The sequence below is a fragment of the Pristiophorus japonicus genome, chromosome 17, assembly GCF_044704955.1.
Source record: "Pristiophorus japonicus isolate sPriJap1 chromosome 17, sPriJap1.hap1, whole genome shotgun sequence".
NCBI lineage: Eukaryota > Metazoa > Chordata > Chondrichthyes > Pristiophoridae > Pristiophorus > Pristiophorus japonicus.
The window spans coordinates 114,467,200-114,486,233 of record NC_091993.1 but is presented as its reverse complement, the minus strand read 5'-3'; the positions used below and the strand labels follow the sequence as shown (position 1 = coordinate 114,486,233).

At 42.8% G+C, this 19,034-nt stretch overlaps 1 protein-coding gene across 3 annotated transcripts in view; it reads left to right on the top strand.

Moving 5' to 3' along the window:
* The window catches only part of LOC139227951 (plasma membrane calcium-transporting ATPase 1-like), a 262,677-nt gene extending 243,863 nt beyond the window's left edge, over window positions 1–18,814 (top strand). For 2 of the 3 annotated variants that reach the window (XM_070859112.1, XM_070859111.1), the window contains 4 exons: window positions 4,353–4,564; window positions 7,135–7,242; window positions 7,665–7,847; window positions 17,728–18,814. In XM_070859112.1, coding sequence (XP_070715213.1) covers window positions 4,353–4,564; window positions 7,135–7,242; window positions 7,665–7,847; window positions 17,728–18,042 — 818 coding nt within the window. In that variant the 3' untranslated portion in view covers window positions 18,043–18,814. Of the gene's footprint in view, window positions 1–4,352; window positions 4,565–7,134; window positions 7,243–7,664; window positions 7,848–8,807; window positions 8,895–17,727 lie in introns of all 3 variants that reach the window. The other variant, XM_070859113.1, reaches the window with a different exon arrangement.
* The last annotated feature ends 220 nt before the right edge of the window (window positions 18,815–19,034 follow it).

Here is a 19,034-nt window from a genome sequence, read left to right as displayed (position 1 = left end):
CAACCCACTGCACTTGGTATTGCTCCCCAGCCTGACATCACTCCCTTAACTAGTACCCATTGTTCCTAGGGGGTCAGGTTTCGGGCCACGCCTCGGCGCAGCCCCGTGAGCCACGCCTGATTTCCGCGCTCAAAAACGCACCGAAAACTTACCTCGGTATTCTCCACTCCCTCAGGTCGATCCAGGCCCTCGGCGCGGTGCAGCACGAGCTGTGGGGGGGGGGGGTGGAGCCAGGTCCCTGCGCTGAAAACAGTGCCGGGACCTCAGCACATGCGCGCTACAGTGTGCGCGCATGTGCAGTAGCTCCAGGTGCCCGAAACTGTGGGAGGGGCCAGAAGCACGCTGCCCCTAGCCCTGGCCGAATGGGCTCACTGGGGCGGCGAAGATCGGACTGCAACTCCCTCCTCCAGCTCCTGCTCTGGCTCCGGCTCCCCCCCGTTCAACTCGTGCTCTCTCCCGCTCCGCTGCCTGCCGCTCTTTCTCTTTCTTTCTTTCTTTCTCTCTCTCTCTCTCTCTCTCTCTCTCTCTCTCTCTCTCTCTCTCTCTCTCTCTCTCTCTCTCTCTCTCTCTCCTTTTTCCCCACCCCGGTCCACTACCTCTTCACGTCTTGGGTGGGGCCTGCCCGCTTGGCATTTTGCTGGGGGCGGGCCCCAGCCGAAGTCTTCGGCCCGGCTTCTTCTTGGTCAGGCCCGTTCAGCCTCCCTCCTCTCTCTCTTCCTCTCCTCTCCCTCGCCCCCCCACCCTCTCCCTCCCCCCCCCCTCTCTCTCTCCCTCCCCCCCTCTCTCTCTCTCTCTCTCTCTCCCTCCCCCCCCTCTCTCTCTCTCCCTCCCCCACATTTGCCTATAAAATTTATTTGACTACACATCAGGTGCTTTAGGACATCCTACAAATATGCTGAGCACTTTATAAATGCCACATCACTTAATTGTTTCCATTATTTTGTTAGTTACTGATGTAAGACAAATGGGTCTGTAATTAGTAGGGTTTATCTTATTCTTGAAAAATAGGTACCGTGCTATCTTCTTTCCAATCCACTGGGACCTCCCACCATATCCAGTTACTCAAGATATTCAACAATATTTTATAACATTGGCGCAAGTCTGTTGGAAATTTCAACAACAACTTATATTTATATAGCGCCTTTAATGTAGAAACAGTTACAAAGCGCTTGACAGAAGTGCAATTAGATGAAAGTAGATCCCAAGCCAAAGAAGACGATATTAGGAGGGGTGACTAAAGGCTTGGTCAAAGTGGTGGGTTTTAAACGGGGGGGGGGTTCTTGAAGGAGAAGAGAAGTTCCAGATCTTGGGGCCTGGACAGCTGATGACATAGCTGCCAATGATGGGGCAAAGGGAGTGCAGAATGTACAAGATATCGGAGTTGAATGAATACAGATGACTAGGAGGGTTTTAGGACTAGGGGAGGTTGGAGATGGGGAGCACTGAGGCTATGATGGGATTTAAACACCTGAATGCAAATTTTAAATTGAGGGGGTTAGGAGACTGGAAATCCATGTAGGTCAGTAAGTACAGGGGTGATGTGATGGTGCAGGGTAGGCCAAGGTCAGCAGAGTTTTGATGAGCTGAGGTTTATGAAGGGTTGAGCGTGGGAGGCTGGCCAGGGTTGCTTTGGGATGAGGTGGTTTTGGCAACAGGTGGGCAATGTTGACCGATGTGGACAATAGGTTGTCTTTATGACTGAGGTTACAGGGTCAGAAGCTCAGCTCAGGATCAACTAGGACTCTGGATGTGAACAGTCTGGTTCAACTCAAGATAGTGGTCGTGGAGGGGGATAGAATCAATGGCAAAGGTACATAGTTTGTGGAGAGGGCTGAAGATTACGGTGTCAGTCTTCCAATTGTGGCTCATCCAGATTTTTGTAGTGTAGTAAATATGGTAGCCAATTTGCTCAGGTCTCTCAAACAGCATCAACAGCAACAACTTTTATTTATATAGCGCCTTTAATGTAGTAAAACGTCCCAAGGCGCTTCACCGGAGTGTTATAAGACGAAACTAATAAATTGGACACCAAGTCACACGAAATTCCGACACATGACCCAAAGCTTGGTTAAAGAGGTAGGTTTTAAGGAGCAACCTTAAAGGAAGAAAGGGAGGTGGAGAGGTTTAGGGAGGGAGTTCCAGAGCTTGGGGCCCAGGCAGCTGAAGGCACAGCTACCAATAGTTGAGCAGTTATAACCAGGGATACTCGAGGACAGAATTTGAGGAAATTCTTGTAATTATATAAGGGAACTACAAGGACATCTATATAAAAATCCATTAACCCAAGGTATGACTGTGGTCACTTCAAATATTCTCAATTGTTTCCTTAGCCAGTACCCTCCAATGTGTTCAGTATGTACTCATTTTTCCTATTTTATGAGGATTAACGCTCTCTGTATTGCAACCCCTTTCGCAGGCCATGAATCAACGTGTGCTTGCTCAGAGGCCTCCACCAGGGTTGAGTAATTGAGCACTCCTGAAATTAACTCCCCCTCCCGATCCCTTAGTGAGAAAGTGTCCTTGATTGGTGCTTCCTACAGCCCAGGAGCCACATGCTGGTGCTACAGCGTGCAGTACTTCTCATGATCCTCTGTGACTGGATTGGCATGATCTCGTGCACTGTGCCACCATGTGATCTCCACAAAATATATTTTCTGTTTCAATACACCACAAAACCAAGTTTATTTAACAGCTTAGGGCTGGAAATTGCCCTATGCCCCAGTTCGGGGTGGTAACCTTCTGGGGATGGGACTTCCTGCATGCAGCCCAAAAGTCCCACCCCCAACGCAGAATTGGGCCGTACTTCCGGGGCGGGAGGGAATCGCTGAATCCAGAAGAGGTTAAACGCTACAACATCCCTCCCCTTCAGTCAAAGGGGACGGCCACTGCGCACTCCACAGGCCCTCTGGTGGCCAGCACTGGGCTACCAGGGACATGATCGACCAGGCCCACAATGGAGTGCCGGGCTGTACGATGACGGTCCGATTGATGCGAGGGCTGCCATTATCTGGCCAAAGCAAGAGTCGTCCGACAAATAAAGATGGCGGCTCAGGGCGCTAAAGGCCCCCCCTTTTAAAAGGTCGCTCTGGTGGTGTTGACATCCGCTCGCGGTCTGTGGGGCGCAAAGAAGATGGGGCAGTGAGGGGGTCGGCTGTGCACGCTGATGAAGTCCTCACCAGTTGCATGCCGGCCTGAGGTGTTAATCAAGGGGAGCGGCACTGTCAGGACATCGCCCCCCAAACCTCTGGGGCAATTTCCCGGGAGGCAGTAGCTCCCCGGAGGCGTTAACGGGGCTGTAAAAAGGGTCCAATTTCGCCCCCTTAATGTTTTAAAAAGGGAGAAGAGGACAAGGACAGTCCTTGTCAGGAGATTCTACTAGAGGGACAGAATGAGAGGAAGTGAATGCAAACAGAACTGATTGGCCTCACTTGAATTGAATCTTTTAATGCTTAATCTGAGCACAGCATTAACTGATCATCAAGGTTGAGTCTAGTTGGTGCCACCTAACTTCAACTTGGCAGGCGATAACAATCCATATCCGCTTAAAGGCAAAAGTATGTACACTTCAATGGAAAGTGCTATTGATCGATATATTGCCAAATTTGTGAATGTAATTGCTGCACTTTAGTCTACTTATGAAGCAGCTGTAATGGCTGAGTCTGGGGCTGATTCCCATTGATGTTTTGATTGTAAGGAACTTTACCATTCTTAATATTGCTGCTGATGGCAATCTCTCTCCATCAGCTACAATTAGAAATATAAACTTCTGAGCCATTACTGGATTCACCAGCTTTGCTCCTGCCCGATGCTCAACTGGGAACAGCACTGGGTGGGGAAATGCGAAGCGGGACGCCAGGAAATCAGTTCTAATGCCATTCTCCCGAAACTGGCACTGCAATGTTAAAACTGAGGCTAGAACCTTAAAGTTGCACTGTAATCCAGCAAACCTGACGAACAGTTGAGTAATGCAAGGGGAGGAACGTCACTGTTGGAAAAAGAACAAAAATCGCTTTTTATTTCATGAACTAATCCCCTTTTCTTTTTGAGGTAATCTTGTCTGTATTGATGTGGAACTGGTTTAGAATTTCCCGTGTTGATTGGGTACAGACTTTGGTTGGCCAACATGACATTGCTCCTTTTTATAAATTCTTTCTAATCGTTGACAAAACTGTTTTGCCCAATTCTAAAATATTTACTTCATATTTCGGTTTGCTTCTGTAATGTGGGCTTTTTTTTTCTAAACAAACCAAAACCTGCAGGAAGTTGGAACACAAAACCCTGGCTGTTCACAAAATCATAGAAAAATGGACATTGCATTTGCAAGATGTTAATTTTCAAAACATTCTTTCTAGGTGAGAAGATTTTTGACATCGACAGCGGAAGGAATGCTCCACTCCACTCTCCTGCAACAGAACATTACACCATTGTGTTCAACACCTTCGTCATGATGCAGCTGTTCAATGAGATCAATGCTCGCAAAATTCATGGGGAGCGGAATGTCTTCGAAGCAATATTCCGCAACCCAATCTTTTGCAGTATTGTTGTGGGCACTTTTCTAATTCAGGTAGAGCATTATTCTTATGGTTGTGTATATGTGTGTGTTATTTTAAATGGAGCTTTAGCTTTAAGCTTTACAAATCCATTTGGCGGGCAGCATGTGGAAATTTGAACAGGCCAGACTGTTGTGGAATAATCAGGCGAGTAACACCAATCTCCTTCCACCCTATGTTTAATTTTATCTTTTGCAAATTACTTGTCAAAGTGCACTGAATGTAGATCATGTGTATAGCATTCTATCTGTTTCACCTGAAGTTATACGCTCGGACTAAGGTTTGATACAGCATCTTCCAGTTGCTTTTGCTCTGACTGTAAGGTGCTGTCTTCTTTTTGTCTCCTAAACGCTAGATTACACACACACATGATTGTAGCGATGCAGGATCAGTCTTCACTGAAACCTCATACTATCCACAACCAGTATGAGAGCTCAGGTCTTTACATACGACACCATGGTTCACTGACATCCCTTGTACCAAATTTCGCCTTTGATCACTAAATTGCATGCATACCACAAATAAATCATCATACATCAAAGATACATACAGATGCCAACAGAATAACAATATAAACTAAACAAACAGGTACTTAACTGTTCTAATTATTGTATGGTCCTCATACACTCTTCCCAGCATTCATTACCATAAACACAGGTGACATGATTCCAGACCTGACAGGTACACAGGTCAGCCTTATCTGTGGAGATACACATTTGCCTTAAAATCCCCTTACATAATTTTCAACCTGTACTCAAAGTTGTGTTAACTTTTAACTCATCGTGTGCTGGTCTCAACTGTCCTTGACATACCCAGATAGTGGGAAGCCTTGTTCCCCACACTGTCCTCTCAGCCAACAGCCATTTTGAGCAAATTATTCTGAGGGGGACAAGCCGATGGTATCACTCTACGCAGTATTGGCATAAGGTGTCTTGCAAAGTAATTTAAGAGGCAAACTAAAGACTAAACCTGCGAGGGACTTGTCAGGTTAGTTTGCTTAATGCCTGGTGTGTTTTCTTAAACTGCAAGTGACCTCCCTGTAGTGATGCAAGTATTACATTTCAATAGAAAATGCAAGCTCTTATGATGCCCATGCAGTGTGGCAGAGAATAATAGTTACCTCACTTCAACAGTGCATATGGTTTGCATTAGGAAGCACATTTTGTGCTTGTGGCAACAGGCAAATGTCAGTGCAAAATACAATGCTCTTCTGTCCAGTGAACTTATGGTCATTTTAGAATAAGTTAAGATTATTGACTCGCTTGTATTTTGGGTGTGGGAAATTTTAATATGTAGAATATTAGACTCTGGCCTCAATGAAATGTTTACCGCAAGCAATTTGCCAGTCATGGGATATTTTTTCTCTCAAATCTAAGTTCCTGTAAACAACTACTGAAAAATTGAAGAAGTTTGTCATTTTGAATAATTATTGAAATTATAAGCATTCTTTAAACTGATGAATATTTGTCAGTAAAGAGAGTGGACTTTTTGAAAGAAAATTACTCCATCTTGAACTTGAGGGGTAACGTTTGACAAAGTTACAGTGGGAACCTCGCCTGCAGCGAGTGCACTTTGGAAATTTGGGCACCCAGCCCCTCGATTTTCCCATTCACTTATTTTAATGGCGGGGGGGGCAGTGGAAGTCACATTCTGATTTCCAGTATGTACTCCCAACTGGTAAGATCCCCCACTGGCAGCCTGATTAAATTTTAGTTGTAAGAAATTTGCGCGCGCACACTTTTTTTGCTGCGAATGTCACTTAATAAAGTGAGCTGTGGAAGGCTTTCGCAGCCTAGCATTATACTGCAGTCAGTGCAAACTCAAACCCAAGGCGTTTCAATACCTCAGGACTTTAATGTGCTCAGTAATCTCCCAAGAAATACTGCTGTTATGCTAATGTACATCCAACGCCATTTCGCATCAAAATAAAAACGGCAGTATAACTGCACTGGAAGGGAGCTGAAGGCAGGGCCATTGAGGAGTTTCTGCACCATTTGTACCTGTAATTAAAGTAGTGAGATGGAGATTTTGTGGCTGACAAAAGAAGCAAAGCACTGATTTTTGTTCATGTGCTCTGACATTCACTAATAGAAATGTCAAAGACTTGCAGTTCAGCTGTCCAATCTTTATTCGCGCACTTATTTAATTAAACCATTTATTGTGGCTTTGGACCGAGGTTGAGAAACTTGTTACTGGACTGAAATATCAATATAAAAACTGTCGAATTGAAGGTGAAAAAAGTTGTTTACACGGTAGTGAAGGGAGATCTAAATAAAATGTTGGGCAGCATTTGGTCTTCAGGCTTTACAACAAATGGCCTCCAATTGCAGGATGTAGTAAAACCCAGATTATAAGTAGCACATTCGTGACCCATATTTTAAGTTGCTATTTTTGCAACCCCCTAATAAATCGCATGGGTGTAGAAATTTCTGTTTCGAGAACTGCATGAATATGAGACTTGTACACCAGTTTTTGGGTTCCTATATTCTGAAAGCTAGTACACTCTGAAAATGAATGCTTGTGTTTTAATACGTGAGGCTCTGGTCTGATAGAGGGCATAATGCTTGGTTTTTCTCTCCTGCAGATTGTCATTGTGGAGTTTGGAGGGAAGCCATTCAGCTGCTCGGGGCTAACGCTTGACCAGTGGCTGTGGTGTGTTTTCATTGGGGTTGGAGAGCTTCTCTGGGGACAGGTAAGCTGCTGGACTTATCCCCCACTGGCACACAGCTTCAAATGGTGCCCTGCACAATCTCGGCCAAGTCCAACAGACTTTGCCAATGTGTATTCGTCCAGTTTTGATTTGGTTTAGTCTAATTCATGTTTTTGGCCAAGAGGAACGGTGCCCTGCCTGATGAACTTGAATTGCAAGATAACCTGAGAATGTTTCACCATCTTAATAATGTCACCAACAACTCGTGTTGATATAAGCACCTTTTTAAAGTAGTAAAAGCCCCAAGGCTCTTCACAAACTAACAAGGTGGCTTCAGTATATTCAGTGCCGCTCAACTGATGTGATGTAGAACCTTTGCACTTTCCTTCATTCTGCCCCATAATATTCAGAATTGGAATTTTATACAATATGCAGATTAATGCAAGGCAAAATATTCTCTTCAGGTAATTTCCTCAATTCCAACAAGTCGTCTGAAGTTCCTGAAGGAAGCAGGCCACGGCACTACAAAGGACGACATCCCTGAAGGAGAGTTGATGGAGGATGATGACGAGATTGACCATGCGGAGATGGAGCTTCGCCGGGGACAGATCCTCTGGTTCAGAGGTCTGAATAGAATCCAGACTCAGGTATTCTGACAAACTCATAGCCCACCACAGCAATGGATCGCTGACTGGAAGCTGTTCCAAATGAATTAGACCACTTTGCCCCAAAAACCTGCCAGTGCCCACTATCTTTACCAGTGTCTTTCAGTGAACTGTTTTTTGATTTAAATAAAACAATATTTATATAAACTGACCCTCCTCTAGGTAATGTACACCTAAAGTTATACCATGTGTCTAGAATCAATCTGTATTCCAATTCTTGTTAACCTGGCCAAAAATAACCTCTACTTCAGGAATTCTACTCTTCTGTCTCTTTCCCCTCTCTTCAAATGGCTGTTACGCATTTTCCATAGTGCCTTTTTTCCTTTCACTGTTCTATTCTTGTTGTGGGGCGCTTGATCTTGTCCAGTATAACTGGGACTCTACTTCATTTCATTTATTTTTGTTGTGTTTTGCTTTATTTTCCTTGTCTTTCCACGCACTTTCTCTCTCTCTCTCTCTCTCTCCTTTCACTCCCTTTACTTTACCTCTCTTATTCTAAGTCTCTCTGTCCCTCTCCCCTTCCCTCTTTCTCTTTCCTTTCCTCCCTCTTTCTCTTTCCTTCTCTCTCTCTCTCTCCTTCCCCCTCTCCTCCCTCCCTTTCCTCCCCCCCCCCCCCACCTTCTCCTTCTCTTCGTGTGTGTCTCTCACTCTTCCACCCTCCCCCTCTTTTTTTTTTCTCTCTCTCTCTCTCTCACATCCCCCCCCATGCCCTCCCTAGCTCGGTGTGTCTCTCCTCCCTCGCTCGGTGTCTCCTTCGCACCCTGCTATTCCCCCTGTCTCTCCTCTCTTGCTCCTTCCCTCACACTCTCTCTCTTGTACCGCCCTCGCCTGCTTGCTCTCTTGCCTCCACTACCCCCTCCTGCTCTCTCTCTCTCTCTCTCTCTCTCTCTCTCTCTCTTTTCAATGTGGAGCAAAGCTGTCTTATTCTCTGATTCTTTGCAGATGGGCGTAGTCAACACATTCCAGGGTGGACCTTCCTTGCAGGGAGCGCTGAGGCGGCAGCCCTCCATAGTCAGCCAACACCACGATGTAAAAAATCTTTCTACCCCAACACATGTAGTGCTTTCTACTGGCCATACTACTCCTACTACTTCTGCTACTACTACCACTGTGGGGCGTGAGTGCCGGTTTCTTAAAAACTGCATGAAATTAATATCATCTCCGTCCATGCACTTAACTTATTACTATCCTTTTTTTTCCCTTTTAGTTTCCTGAATGTGTTCTCATTTCAGCCGCCTTTTGGTTTTGTTTTTTATTTCAAAGGTTGCTGCATCTAAACGTTTTTCTTTTTCTCGCAGGAATGAAGTTTTTCAGATTTTTAAAAGCTGTCATTTAAAAAAAAAAAGTGTATATAAACTAGGGGTGCAACGACTATTCGATTTATAAAAAAAAACATCCATTAGTTGGACCAATATTGAATGTTTTTTCTGATTTTTTTTTTCTAGCTAGATCGAATGTGCTGTAGCTTTAACCAGTGCATTCACCTAAAACAAGGCAAATACATTAACACAATTTTCTTTCTTCAGACTGTTTTATATTATACATTGTTTTGAAAGACCTTTGAGCTCTTTTTCTTTGAAGTTGAACAGTTTGACAGCAAGTGTCTGTCTAGGTTAATACCTGGAGAGATTGACATTTTACAAGCTCATTTATATTACAAATTCCCCTTGATACAGATATAGTTTTAAGACTTGAACACCATTCAGCAGTTTGTGATGATGACTTGCTATTATAAAAGCAACAACGGTGCAGTGGTATCCTTGTGCCACTTATGCTGAGATTAGTGTAATCGGTGTGTGTAATTTCTGAAGCTGTGGACCAAGTGTAATGAAGTCCTTCCACTATGCACAACTGCTTGTAAATCAATTCAATTTTGGTCTTCTGTTCTTCGAACATAAGAAATGGGAGCAGGAGTCGGCCTTACGGTCACTCGCGCCTGCTCCACCATTCAATGCGATCATGGCTGATCATCTGCCTCAACTCCACTTTCCCGTCCTATTCCCATATCCCTTGATTCCCTTTTTTACCCGCACTCACCTGTGATTCCGAAATGTCTATTACACAGCATCAGGCATGCAGTGTTTTGCATATTATAGTGTTAAAATGAGAATTAAGTTATCTGTAATCTATAATTTCACCAGAGATTTGAAATTTCAGTCACAGACAGAACTTTGTTGAAGACCACCCTGTTTGATAGCAGCTCCCTACAGTTAATGCACCAAATGACATTTGCCAATGCTTTAAGGATTGACTTGGTACTTGCTTGTAGGAAAATAAATTTGAGCCCGTTTTGTTCTTCTGCTTAGCATCCCTCTTGCTATCGGTGAAATGGAGAGTTTATATTTGGGGCAAGGGCAGTGATTTCAGCACAAGACACTTTGTTAAATGCAGGGATGTCACAATACAACTTTTAACAGCTGGTAACCAAATCTTTTTATATATGTTTTCTTGTAACTTGCAGCTATCTGGTTCTGTATAGCACTAATTCCATTTTACTGTATAAAGGACAAATCAAATCGATGTTGGATTGGACCTATGCTGCTATGCCACCAAATTGTACTGCAATTGTGTTAAGTTGCTAATTAAACTTTTCTTTGTTCCAGGGGAAAAAAAATCTTTCCACTGCCCGCTATTGTTCTACGAGAATTGTGCTTTACAATTCCCATTTTTGTCAAACCTAATATTGTGCAATATGTTGACTTGCCTTATTGTATTATGACATCCCTGTAGTGGCCCAATGGTGAAAGCGTGTAAGTGCACAATGACACTAAGATTCCATTGCGCAGACGTCAAATATTCTTTGCACCTCCTGATAGCCGAGTTTTATTGTTTAATTAATCCAGCTTGAGTTCACGGTGTAAATGTTCGAGTGTAAGCCCAAGAGTTTTTGAGGAATTTAAAATGTTGGAAGTCTCTGGTATGAATGCACAATGTGATGTGAATTGACTAGTAGAAGTGGGAGCCTCTATTTCCAGCTGTAGGCATCCTGAGCAGTAAGGTACCCCAGCACCACTTCAGTGCAGAGGTGAGAGCTGTCTGTACTGTAAGCATGTAAATCTGTTGAGAGCAGTAAATTGTAAATCAGATTCAGTAGGTGTGGGCGTCAATCATGATTTAAGTATTTTTATACGTAGGTATGCTATTGTTTACAGAATGATGTGCAGAGCTAAATGGAATAATAGTGTCATAGTTAGACTTCCAGTATAGGCACCAAATGTCTGCATGTATAAGAATGGTACTTGGAGCCAGGTATACAATTACGGTTAATTGGTGGTTGTGCATTTTTAGAGCAGTGGAGTACCTTTTCTCAAGTTAAATTTGCAGTTGGATGCATTGTGGGAAACAGCTGCAGTTTAGTGTCCAGGCTACTATATGTTGAAACAAAGGCCATTTATTCAGTGTGCTGCTGCTATTCAGCTGTTTTAAAAATGGGTGGGGGGGATGGATGGGGGGAGGGGGCAGAGGGAGAGAGAAATACTGTTCAATCTTCCTGAAAAGTGACTCTCAAATGCTATCGTCTCCTTCGGGAAGAACATTCATTTGTATTCTGTGACAGCTAATTACTGGAAGCCAGACGCTTTCCAGGTAGACTTGTCTTTCTTTTTCAGCAGAAGATCGTGCTTGTGAAAAGTATGTTGTTTTTATTGTTGAGTGATTGTGTTGTGGATATGTTTCTGTGGAGACTGCAATCTTTTACATGTTGTCTTGCAATTGTGCTTTCCGCAGCTTTGCTTCATTGCCTGGGGAGCAGTAATGCGTGGAATTCAAAGCCATAATGGTTTTTTTCATTTTTTTTGTTGTTGTTCTCGCAAGATGGTGGTAGCCACAAGGCATGTCAAAGGTGTTATTTTTAAACTTTTAAACTTAGCTGTTAAAAATGTTTGCTTCTGAGCTCCGCACACCGGTAAGTTTGAGCTTGTAAGTGGCTGCTTCTAATTGGAATGGCGAGTGTGGAACAATGGCAGTTTGTGTGTGGTTCATTTTCTGGCTTAATAATAGCATCACTGCCATGAGCACCCCTGTCCAGATAGTAGAAGCGTTTGCCATTTTAAAATCTACTGAAGGAACTGTGTGATCTATCACTGCCAATGGGGATGCCTTAAATCGACCTCATGTGGACTCCAGTTGGGAGAACCTTTTCTAAAGTGCCTTGAGTAAATTGGTAGAATTGGACATGACCTTGGGTAAATTTCTGTCTTGAGATTTGTTTTTTCCTCTGCAACAAAATCTGCGAGGTGGTTTGCTCCAGCACCTGCCACAAGATTCTGCATTATTTTGAATTTTCTTCGCGAGTTTAGATGTGCATCAGGGCTTCTATTGCAGAGAAATTTGAAGGGAGTGTAAATTACTTGTGTTTAAACAGTGGCAAGAATGAGATGAACATGAAATATAAATTCTATCGCATTAGATTTGATTACATTAGGATGTCATTACACACTGAAAGCCTACCTGAAAGAGAAGTGCAACCATCAGCAAATTTCGGTTTAACAGCTCCTTTATGATTTAACAAATGTGGTGATGGTTTCTCCACTCCAGTGTGAAGTGGAGAGTTCAACAAACTGAGAGGAAAGCGGTTACCTGCCTTGGCATGAATTGGACTGGTAGAAACTGTGATACGTACTATGAAATATATAATGAGAACATAACATAATTAGGAGTCGGCCATACAACCCCTCGAGCCTGCTCCACCATTCAGTAAGATCATGGCTCATCATCGACCTCAACTCCACTTTCCTGACCAAGCTTCATATCCCTTGATTCCCCTAGAGTCCAAAAATCTATCTACCTCAGACTTAAATATACTCAACAATTCAGCATCCACAGCCCTTTGGGATAGAGAATTCCAAAGATTCACAACCCTGAGTGAAGAAATTCCTCTTCGTATCAGTCTTAAATGGCCGACCCCTTATCTTGCGATTGTGCCCCCTAGTTCTCGACTCTTTAGCCAGAGAAACAACCTCTACTCTGTTGATCCCTGTCAGCATCTTGCATGTTTCAATGATGTCTGTACCTAATGTGGAATTAAATCTCATAACATTTACATTTAAGCTTTGGAGAACCTCACCGGTGCATCTTTCGCAATAGCTTATCTAGCAAGTAGTTGAGGTGCAGAGACCAGGAAGGTCCCAGGTTTGACCTGCATCTTCTCTAATGGCTCATCAGAGGGGGAGTGACTACAGTTTGGTTCGATGACACTGGGGGTTACGAAGGTCCCAGATCAGCAAGTGTTCCTGCTCCTGATCGCCATCCAGTAATCCTCCTCAGTATTGTCTGCGTGGATGTCAAGTAGGGACTAGATCCAGGCTGTGGTGTAATAATCTGATGGGGCTTGTACATGAGGAATGGTTAATTGGGTAGGCCTAAAGGAGTCAAAGTCTTTAGGAAAGGAGGAGAGGAAGAAAATTGGTAGAAGGGAAATAGTTCATGCATGACATTGCAACCGCATCTCATTATTTTGCAAACTCCAAAGAAGCTCGGTCTTCAAAGGATATAAATTAATTCAAACAAAAGTTAATTTAGCTCTTCGTGGCATCTTCATTTTTTTGGAACACAAAATGTTCAGGAGGTCTTTGTTGTGGGAGGGGAAGAAGGTGACAGCCTAAACTGACGGAATGGAGAAAAATGCGATTGCAACTGATGTGGGGCCAAAGACTGAAGATTTGAAAATATGACCTGACTGGCAAGATTTCTTTTGTATCTTTTTTATCCTAAGTGGGGTGTTCAAGCATTCTCCGATATGGGAGCAGTAGTCAAGTCTCATACATAATTGGGCTTTGGAGAGAATTAAGAGAAGTGTTATTAAGAGAAGAAAACAAGGTTACTTAAAAGCAGCTTTATTAATGGAACGGATGGAAGATTTCTTTTCAAGGTCAAAGGTGGCAAGGCAACAAATGGCAATGGATTAATACAAAGAATCATGGGAATTTACAGCACAGAAGGAGGCCGTTCGGCCCATGTCCATGCCGGCCAACAGAGCTATCCAGCCTAATCCCACTTCCCAGCTCTTGGTCCGTAGCCTTGTAGGTTACGGCAATTCATACTTTTTAAATGCTCTGAGGAGTTCTGCCTCTATCACCCTTTCAAGCAGCAAGTTTCAGACACAGGATGGCCCGATCAAGGTTAAGATATGATAGCTGTTGGTTAGACTTGAAGAGACCTGAAGAAACGAACTTTGAAGAAGCTGAGTTTTCACTGCCCCATCTAAGGGAATTGGGATGACGATATAGTGATTCAGCCATTGCACTGTTAGATAATGCTTGCGTGCAAGGAACATGCAGTTTGCAGGAATTTGAATGGAATCAGCACAGGAGTCCATGTGGGTAACTAAGGAGACCATTTCTAGTGGCAGGGTTGATTAAACCCTGGGACCACTGCTTTGAAAGTCATGTGGCCCTTCAATTGCAGAACAAGTGATTTGAGAGGACCCTGAATGGCCATGAGCATAACTTTATTGAAAGATCATAAGATAACTTGTTTAGAAATGCAACGCATCAATCAAAGTTCCAAGGGTATGTAACATGTGTATGCTGTTGAGCCCTTCAGCCTGTTCTGTCACTCTATTTGATCATGCCTGATTTGCACCTCAATTCTCTTTACCCACCTTTGCGCCATATTCCGTGATAACCTTTCCTCAAAATAATCTGTCGATCTCAGTATTACATTTCAATTGACCCAGTATCCACATCTTTTTGAGGGAGTTAGATTTCCACCCCCCATTGTGTGGAAAAAGTGCTTCCTGACTTCATTTCTCATTGGCCTCATTCGAATTTAAAGGTTAAGCCCCCTTGTTCGGGATTCCCCCACTAGAGGAAATAGTTTGTCTCGCTCTACCTACCTTATCAAATCCCTTTATCATTTTTAAACACGTAAGCAACAAGATCACTAGTGGAACTGTTGTTGAAAACTACGCTGATCATAGATTAGGCTTAAATATTGATGTAAAGACAATGGAGCAGTCATTGGAGAAGTAGCTGGATGACCTTTTTTCAGCACAAGTGAACATGACAACATTTTCAAGAAGAAGGAAGCGTAGACTGGGAATAAAATTGAAGAGTTGGCATGGATGAGAGTAAACGTGAAGACCATGAGAGGCCGATTGCTAACATAACTACTAAGGATATGTAATGAAAATCTTAAGAATAGCAAGATCACAAGTGTCTAGGAACTCCCAGATACTTGGTCATTACTGTTTAGATTTTAAAATCAAATTGGTGTTTTTTTTAAATGTAGGGCAACGACATCTTCCTTCAGACAATTGAGTTTTTTTTTTGTCTAAATGCCTTCTTGTCGACTAATTTTACTTACTGATTCCAAACCATTTTCCTGAATGTCTGCAGGCTCCGCTTAACTTCTCTATTGTGCCTCTGATCAAATCTGTTTGAACCAGAAGCCAGCCTTAAAGTACAGTAGCAACATTAGACTTCAGTTCCATTTCATTTCACACTGTAACTTCATTCAGTTTATCTGTCGCAAATGATTATTGAAAGAAATCAACACATGGCTATGTTACTGTATTTATTTTTCCCCACAAACAGGAGGATAAGGGCTAAAGTCTGTAACTTACTTTTGGTGCCTTTTAGGCGAGGTAGGGAAAGGAAGTGAGTCTGGCCTAAAGAATTCCACACCGATGCACTAACTTCAAAAATGGTTGCCAACTGTTTCAGCTTTGCACAGTGAAAATGTTGTAATATTAAACCAAAATTAAATCCCAGGTGAGTTCACTCTTCAATCTAATGCAGTACAAGAAGCAAAGATGCAGAAACTATCTTACCAATAAGCACACATCTCCCCAAGAATAATACAATAAATGGACTGATTGGGCAGAGGCCATTTATTCCACTGCTTTCCTATTGGTCACTAACCATTATTCTATCTAGTGCTCTTACTGGTCAGTCTTTATCCAATGTATTTTTTGCTGATCTCTTATTGATCTGCTCTTCTCGGAATGTGTGTCTGAATTTGTTTTTCTCCAATCATTCTAATAGTACTTAGTTTGCAGAATTTGTTAGACTGGTCTAGGCTTTCTGTTCTTCGCTTGGCACCAGGCATGAAAGAAGGAGGTATCAAAAAGGTATGCCAGAGGTACAGGATGACCAAGTCGCAGTTTGTTGTAGGACATGGCGTCTCCAGGTGAAGCCAGTCTAAGGTTTGCTTTGATTCAACAAGTTTTGCAGCTGTGGCCTTTGAGAGAGCCCTAAATGTGCTACAGAATGGAATATTGGGCCTATACTCGAATGTTTACACACATTATCTTCTCTGCTGCACTGCATGTCTGTGTGTTGCTGATTGCGAGCTTGTATATTGTGATGTTCAGCTTGTCCTGCTGATTTTATCAATAAAATTACCCACCATGCAAAGTTATTTAGACTACCAGCATGGGAGGTTTTGACAATTGGTTGTTATGCATCATGGTTCCATTGTGTTGTATTTGCTGTTGTACAATTTAGTTGGATTGTGGTAATTTTTTTTCCCCTGTCTTCACTGTTGTGATACATTTTTACACTTTGCTTTAAAAGGCAATGTCCAACTTAAGTGATTTTTGGTCCATTTTATTTCAGTGCAGTAAGTGGTATCTTCACAGTAATCCAGTGCTCACATCTTTAGAATGGCAATTGCAGCTGTTGATGGACCCCTCCAGATGGAAAAGTAAAACTTAGTGTCTACAGTGCAACCCATTTATACTCATTTGTATCTCTGTCTGCTTATTATAGAATCCAATACACTAGTCTTCTGTTAATTTCTGTCATTTATTCTGTTTTATGTCCTAATGCTACCCATTTAATGTCCTACATTTCTTGGGTTACCTTCTACCATTCTATACAAACTGCTCGTGTGTGTTTATGACAAATGCTGTGACTAGCATTTTAACCCCCTTTGTTAGCCTGTGAATGCACTTAAACCACAGGAATGTGTAACCGAGCTGATTAACCCCATGGGTAATATCGATGGTGCAGCTGGGCTTTGCTGCTTCAGTGTGTTTGACCATGGGCTGGTAAGATGTGGGTGGCTTTTCCAAGATTCCAGTCTTTCCCCATTTCCATCCAGGTTGATGCCTAGTTTAAGCCACTTGCTTTTCCTCGCATGAAGGGAGGAGAGCGTAATGTCATCTAGCTCATCAACACTGTTGGCAGAGGCTATAATTCTGGTCACTTGGCCATCCTCTGAACTGTGAAGTTGTGTAAGGCATTTGGAGGGAGAGAAAGCAATGACATTTCAAGGAGACATTCACATTTGCGTTAGCTGAGTCTTTTCAAATTGATCCTATCACCCGTTTCATTTCTACAACCTGTTTCGCCTTATTTTGTTTTGCTATATGGTTGTGCATCTGAGTCTCTACTTTTGACTCTTGTTTTCAATTCTGTTTGTGCTTTTTAAAAGCTCCTTAATGTCTGAAATCTTGCTGTTAAATTGGGTTTTATAATGAGATGCCTCCACACTTTTTTTTTTTAGTTTTAGTGACTCATTCAGATGTCAGGAATTTTGCTCCAAATTTTGTTAAAGGAAAATTTTTAAACTAGTTAGCTTAAAGAATGGAATGTCGCTTTTTAAAAAAAAATTGTTGTCATCTAAACCAGGCATTGCCTATTTTAAGTACAGTCTCCATACCAAGCATGGAAAAGCCGTATCTTTGTTCGAGAATTTTCGTTGAGCAACTAATTTTAATTTTTCTCCATTTGTCACAAGTTACATTTCCAGTGTTGTTTATTTACAGCTTCCACTGCACTCAGTCCTGACCACTTAATATTGGCAACATGTATGATCTCCATTCTCACAGCACACTGTCTGCCAAAAACAATCCCACTGTTCCCCTCCAAGACCAAATGTTGTTCTAACTTTCTTCTTTGGCTCCTTTGCCCTGCAGATCAAAGTGGTGAATGCGTTCCGTAGTTCCTTGTACGAGGGGATAGAAAAACCGGAATCTCGAAGCTCCATCCACAACTTCATGACCCACCCAGAATTCGGAATGGACGATGATGAGCCTCGGATCCCACTGATTGATGAGACTGATGTAGAAATCAATGGACTCGCCAACTGTGGTGCCCCAAGCCCACCACATTCACCCAATAAGAATAACAATGCAGTTGACAGTGGAATTAGCCTCCCCCTCACAGACGCTAACAAGCTTGCCTCCTCTGCTCCAGGGAGCCCCCTACACAGTCTGGAGACGTCAGTCTGACCTCACCCTGAGCTCCAACCTTTGAACTTGCAGCTTTCACACTATTTCGTCTTGTCTTGCAGGAAGCAAAAAAATTGTATTTTAGTTGGCAAATTGATGGAAAATCCTCAGACCTTAAAGCATCTTGTGTGTAGGGTGTTCTGGCATTGTGCCATTTAAACATGAAATGCCATCTGAGGTTTTAAAACCGACCAACCTGTCAAGTCAGAAGAATGTACAGAATGATAATGGTTAACAGAACCGAGAGTAATTTATAAAGGCGCTTACTTTTCCTGTCACCAGCACTTTGCAGTTTATAAGACTCAGTTTCCATTTGTTTAAATTGGAAAGGCCACAGATTTCAATGACAGTTGCTTCTTTTTGCATCTCACGTCACTATCGTATATTTCCTGGAGTTTAGTTTCCAGTATGACGCACACAATTTGACTCCACGGTCAGGGTAGTGTTAAGGGGTGACAGGGAGGAAAGACTTTGGTTTATCTAAAGTATTGATTTGCTAGTTGGATAAGATGTGATTTTTGACCAATTTCACATTTAACTTTTTTGCAGCCAATTGCTAATTGACTTCCATTTTATTGAAGTACGCAAGAGGCAAAGTCTCCTAAATTTCAATGTGCTGGTAATGTGCTTGACATCTCTTGCGCACTAAAACTGTCTTTTTGTCTCCTGGCAAGGTGTAATGCATGTCTAATGAGGCGGTCAATGCTACGGTCTCGATGGGAAAGCTGCTCAAAATCCTTCCAAAACAATCTTAAGATCAGCAATGTTTGACAGTGGAGTGGGGGAGGGGAGGGGGGGGATGTACGTGCTTTAATGGGGGGGGGGGGGGGGGGAAGCGGGTGTCAGTTGTAAGTTGTAAGTTCTTCTTTGGTTGCCGTTGGCTGCCAGACTTGTAGCTTCCCATTAACATTGAAGGGAAGCAAAATCTAATTGTTGTCAATGTGCTGGTAGTGTGGCAACATCACATGCACACTGAAACTGTGTTCTGTCTT